The sequence below is a fragment of the Sceloporus undulatus genome, chromosome 3 (assembly GCF_019175285.1).
Source record: "Sceloporus undulatus isolate JIND9_A2432 ecotype Alabama chromosome 3, SceUnd_v1.1, whole genome shotgun sequence".
Lineage (NCBI taxonomy): Eukaryota > Metazoa > Chordata > Lepidosauria > Squamata > Phrynosomatidae > Sceloporus > Sceloporus undulatus.
The window spans coordinates 217,727,993-217,734,219 of NC_056524.1; the positions used below are offsets into that span (position 1 = coordinate 217,727,993).

A 6,227-nucleotide genomic window follows, 5' to 3' on the forward strand; every position below is an offset into this window, starting at 1 on the left:
TTACCACAGAGGTAAGCAATCTTCACTTAGTTCCACAGTTCTTAGCTAATTGTGCTTCTTTCACTTGTTTCTCTGCCTGTCTGTTTAAGATAATTTTAAAGTCTACTCTGGGCTAAGATGTGCCATCCTTCCAGTGGAAGGCGGTAGAGAGGGCATCTTTTTTGTGAGGGTATCCTGCATTAATTTAGTAGAAATGGAAAGAGTTTTACATAAATAAAACAACCGTGCCAGTTATAGTTATGGAAGATCAATCCGTCACCAATACATGATATTGAAGAGTGTTAAGTTATATCATAATATTAAATCATGTTTTTTCTTACATAACATAATTTTATCTCACCAGCCTCCACAGCGATTCAGAATAGTGTTAGTGTGAAACAGTAAAATTGGAAGCTCAGCCAGTTGTTATTTCATGCTGAATTTAATGGGTTCCCTTATCTACGGGGTAGAATGGTATTCCTAAAATATGAATTTTAAAAAAAGTCCAACAAAGTCATATGTGTTATGAAAGTAAATGATTTACAGAGGGTATTCAAAAATATTTACATCTCAAATTAAGATCAATTACAATAAATCAGTGGAGACTCTTCTCAGGTAGTCCAAAGACCAGTAAATGTTTGTTATTGGTATTTTGCCAATGAATGAAGCAGTAATTTCAGAAGTAATAGATTATTAAAACAACTGGGATTATAAATTCCTGTAGCTAGTTCTTCCAAAGTATTAAAGACATCCTTCATTTACACTACGAGAAGATTGCTATCACATGATAAATAAACTAATGTCAATTTGTTGAACTCACAGTTCACCAATGTCTTTTCAGTCATTGACCTGGATTTCTGATTTAAAAATTCCTATTTATTTCTGCTTTCAGTCAAGCTTTTAATCCCTTACTCAAGATTGTCATGTTGTCTGCAGGTTTGCTGGCCCCAGCAACACAGGAATCTGAGTGAGAAAATACTCTTTCCCAAAACTGATACCATCAAAGGACATGAACTTTAGGCTGGCTGACCTAAGCCATACCCCGTATCAGTCTGCCCTTCCCTATTATCAATCCTTCCTTGCTGTGCAGGTAATATACATATCCCCCCCCCCCCCGCCCCGCATGACTGGTCAAAAACAAATGTGAACAAGGATACTGAATATTGCTTCTTCATTCATTATCACCAATATATTTAAGTCTCTAACAGTTTCCTTATTTTGGCCTGAATGATAAGGGTGGTTGTACATACTGTATATTCCTCTGTTATTAGAACTGTGTTGTAATTAATGGGGCCAAGTCTACTTACCGTTGGTAAATTCTACATAGGTAGATTTTTGATAGGTACACAATCTTCTACTGAATGAATCCCATCTGTCTCTGAAGGCCTGCCTCTGCTCAGAAAGAATATTCCTCTGTAAATGAACTATTGTGATACTAAGCTTGCAGTCCTATACTCACTTACCTAGAAGTAAGTGCCACTGAACACAGTGAGACTTGCTTCCAAATAAATATGTACATAATTGCACTGTAAATCTTGTTTTTTAAAGAGAAAGGCTTATACTTCATCTGCTTTTTTTCAGGTTGGCTCCTGATAGCTGATGTTTATACTTAATCATAAAATGTGACTTAGAACGTTTTAGAGAAATGAAGATTCAGTATGGCTATATTTCGTATTATCATAATTATGTTTGTAAAAAACCTCCATTCAACCCATCTGGTCTAATGCCAGTTAATGCCAATGTAACTGTTTTTAATTAGTATGTTAGAGGACAGTATATCAGATACTGGTAAATGAGCAAGAATCTCCACTGATCAGAAATCAAGAATCAAGAATGACTTTTCTTGAAATTATATGCAGATCTTTGGACTTAGGGTGCTTGCAGTCAAAGGATGTTTGGTAATGCTACAAAATCAATGCTTTTCTGTTGTAAGCAGAATTTCAGTGTTCCTTCTACACAGTTTGCTCATCTGTGAAGAATTTCTGCTGCTATACTTCTGAATTGGTGTATTCCATGATATGAAACTAGATGGATGCAGCTTTGGGAAAGCAAAGGGGTGTTATAAGAGGACAACTGTGCCATGTGGAACACACACACCATTAAATGTAAGTGTAGAGGGTATAGCAATTCCACTGTAAACACATTGTCTGGAAGCAGCCTTAGGCTGGAAAGTTGCAATGAATAAAAGTTATCCACTAAGGCTCTTTAAAAAAACAACTACCTCTTCTTTTTGTTTTGTTTTGCACTCAGGAAAAGTAAACCATGCATATTAAAACAAATAAACAGAATTATCACTTGACAGCCTCCTGTATGGTCATCTTGACTGCACTGTAAAATAGCACTGTTTACGCAAATAAAGTTGGACATAACATTTTGAAGAACTAACCTCTGGACAGGAAAGTATGTCCTTCATACATTTAGCATATACTTCCTTAAAATGCAGAAATGGGTTTAAGAATGTTTTTGAAAGTTATGCCAGTACCAGAAAATACTAGGACTGATCTAGTAAATTGCGAGTCCATGGGGAGAATTAGCCCCTCTCCGTGGATCTGTAAGTCAGAAGGAAAACTGGAGAAAGATGGAAGTACATGCTATTTTATGGGAGATAAAATGAAGTAAAATACCACTCAGTTGTGTTGTGTCCAGTTGGCAAAAGAATCGGATGACAGACACTCTGCCATATTCATTCCAGCCACTAATCTTGTGGGTTACAAGATTATACACACCTGGACCAGCCTACTGAATCTATTTAGAAGGGCTTCATCCACCAGTCTGAGTGAGACAGGGGAGTTTATCACACGAGAGGGAAGCAACCGCATCCCGTGAATAAATGGGTATTAAATCTGTGAATATCCTGCAAGAGTGGGATTATTTTCAGACAACGTTGCACAAATTCACCATTATCCTGGCATTAACATGTGAATAAAGTGGCCAAATCATGCCGCTTTTTATTTTTGGGATTTTCTTGAAAATAAGCAGCGGTGCAATTTGGCCACTTTATTCACAGATTAATGCTGGGATAATAGCAACGTCGCACGACGTTGTCTGAAAACAATCCAGCTTTTGCGGGATATTCACAGGATTTAATACCTATTTATTCACAGGACATGTGATAAACTCCAGAATGTTATTCAATTTTGGGGTTACAAATTCCCAACTAGGTCCATGGATTGTCCCTGAATTCTTTTCTCCTTCTGTTCATCCATTTCTCTTTGCAGCATAAGAAGAATAGAATAGAACAGATTCTAAATACTAAAATGAAGAGGAATTGCCCATTTGAGAGCACACATTTCCATCAGTAGTCTAGGGTCTTCTCATTTCTTTCATTCTATGTTATGAATAATAGCTTGCATGGAAAGAATCCATCCCAGCATTCTTTTGCTAGACATCACATAAATTTACCTTCAACACCACACCTTCATTGAATTAAGAATAATGAATGCCAGTCTCAAAATTACATGGGGCAGCATATAAGAAATAGTGATAGGCTTAAAAGGTGAAAAGCAACACTATGAAAAGTTGGGAGACCAAAAATGCATCACTTGTTCCCCTCCAATCTTTATTCTACTGCTTTCTCTCCCATAGAGGAAAGTATAGGATACCTGATCCCCCACCTCCCCAACAGAAGCAGCAGAAGCAGCAACTGGGATGTGGAGATTGGGAAAACAATTCCAAGGGAAAAATAGGTAGTGAAGAAAGAATTAAGTGCAACTGCCATTGCTACTTCTTTACTCTCAAGCGGAGCCTTTCAAAGCTGCTTCTCACTGGGGGGGGGGGGGGGGGGGGGGGTGGGTAAGAATTTTGGAGGAATGTTGGACACTTTTGAATATAACATCTACTTCTGCCCATAGCCAAGTAAAATAAAATTTGGTGAGTGTGAGAAAAGAGAAAATAAGCAGGCTGGCAGCAACTGTAGTGTTCGAAATGGGGGCTGACGGGGCCCTCTTGGGCACACTTCCACATCTTTTCCTTTATGAGAAATAGGATGCAGCATCACATATGTGCGTAGGTGTGGAAAACAACACATGATAAACAGAATGTACATTTTTCAGTGAAGTAAATAGAAATAAATACTTTATAAATATAATCTCATACTACTCTTTCTTGCTCTACCAAGTAATTTTTAAAAAAAGTCAATAAGTTATGATTTATTAGCACACAATCGTATCATTTTTACCTCTTTTAAGTAACATAATTTATAACTTCCACTCCTTTGCAAGCTCCTGCCTCCAATTTAAAGATTTTTAAAATTGCTTTAAAAATCAAAATAAAAAAAAAAGCTCTGGTTAGTGCCATTTGTCACCCAATGAAGAGATGGGTGGAAGATCACATGTGCACAATTTCAGGGCATACCAGGCTTCTAAAGTTACCATAGAAATGAATTTGGCCAATGAAGCTGTAACTCAAGATGGATCACTCTGGGGCGCAGGCATCTGGGAGATGAACAACAGGAGAGATCCAAATTTAAGAAGGGACCCTCAAACAGCACCCATTGTTTCACTTTGTTTGATGAAGCGGGTGATTCTTTTGGGCTAAATTCTTGTCTGGGCTGTTCTTCGTCTAGATAGCTTGGATCTGTTGAAGAAGCCATGAAATAAGAGAAATGAAAGGATGGGACAGAGGGATAAGGAAGAGAAGAAATTACTCTCCAGACCCCTAACCTCAGTGGTTTCATTTAAAGTAATTGACAACCAGTTCCCCATCTACTTTCCTTGTGGTGCTGGAGAATCCAGTCCTTCCCTCCCTCAGGCTCTCTCACCACTCTGTCTTCCTAATCCATTTCAGTCTCTGACGATTTTCATACCAGTGCTTACTATGGGGTAAGCACTGGTAAAACACTGGTAAAACATTTAGGAAGTGTGTGTGTGTGTGAAAGCCAGACACGCTTCCTAAACATCAGGGAATCGTCTGCTTGCCTCCAGCGTCCCTGAATCGTTTGGGAAGCAGCCATTTCCCATTAATGGAAACTTTGCATTGATGGGGAATGGCTGCTTTCCGTATGATTCAGGGACGCTGGAGGCAAGCATACGATTTCCTAATGTTTACCAGTGCTTTACCGCTGCTAAAATGTTTAGGAAGTGTGTCAGGCTTTCACACACATGCGCTTCCTGAACGTTTTACTGTATTTTCCCAGAGGTAAAGCACTGGTATGAAAATCTTCTCTATCTCCTCCTCCCCTTTGCTACTCTTAGCCCTCCTTTTAACCTCCTCAGCTTCCATCTCTTTTAACAATTTTAACAGCCAGTTCCAGCCAACCATGCAAACTGGCCAAAAGACACTAGTGTCTAACCTGCTTTCAGAAAAAGAGCATGCAGAAAAAAAAGGTTTCTCTACTAAGCTGAGCAGGAGGCTTTCAAATCTGAAGATATTTTCTATACAGAAGCTGTGAGTTAGTTAATGCTGCACTTCGTCTAAGAACCAACATGGTGTAGTGGTTTAAGTACAGGACTGGGACTTTGGGAGACCAGAGTTTGAATCCATAACTGGCCATGAAAACCTACTGGGTGACCTTGAGCAAGCCATACTCTCTCAGCCACAGAGGAAGGCAAGGGCAAACTCCCTTGGAAAAAATTCTGCCAAGAAAATCAAATGATAGGTTCGCCTTGGGGTGAACGTAAGTCAGAAATGACTTGAAAAGCATACAACAAACACCTTTCATTCTAGTCTAGAGAGTGGCTTTTAACTTGTTTAATTACCTTATTGAGCCAGCCAGGAGAGGGTTAAATGCATATAGCCAGTCATGCATATCCTTGTCATTGCTTGCCTGCAGCAGGATCCCACGATGCTCAGTGCACACTGCGAATGTGTTGGGGGTCTGAGAGAGATAGAAAGAGGAAGAGAGATGCATCTGAGAGCAAGTAATAAAGGAGGAGGAGGGCCATGCAGTAGACTCTAAATAGCAAAAACATCACAGACCAGGCCACCTCAGAATCTGTTAGACAATGCGGCAATAGTCCCTCAGAAATTGTGTCCCTCTCTGTCTCCAAATATGTTAAGTATTTGTAAACACTCACACTGACGTGCAGTTTTGCAAATGCAGAAATCCCTTTTAACCTTTAACAGAACAGGACTGCAGCCTGTCCTCATCCTAGAAGGATCATTAGTTTTGCAAAATGTTTACTGCTATTGATTTTAAAGCATAGAATGTTTGCCTGAGAATCATCCAGACCAGATCTAGATCTCTACCCACTTCATGTCTTAGACTCAGATCCGCTTTACATTTAAAATACTTTTGGTGCATGAGATGT

General features: G+C 39.1%; 1 protein-coding gene across 15 annotated transcripts in view; it reads right to left on the reverse strand.

Annotated features, from left to right (window-relative positions):
• Positions 1–767: 767 nt before the first annotated feature.
• KIF1A (kinesin family member 1A) overlaps positions 768–6,227 on the reverse strand; it is a 160,781-nt gene continuing 155,321 nt past the window's right edge. For all 15 annotated transcript variants that reach the window (XM_042460694.1, XM_042460692.1, XM_042460691.1 and 12 more), the window contains 2 exons: positions 5,676–5,794; positions 768–4,554 (listed from right to left, as the gene is read on the reverse strand). In XM_042460694.1, coding sequence (XP_042316628.1) covers positions 4,512–4,554; positions 5,676–5,794 — 162 coding nt within the window. In that variant the 3' untranslated portion in view covers positions 768–4,511. The remainder of the gene's footprint in view (positions 4,555–5,675; positions 5,795–6,227) is intronic.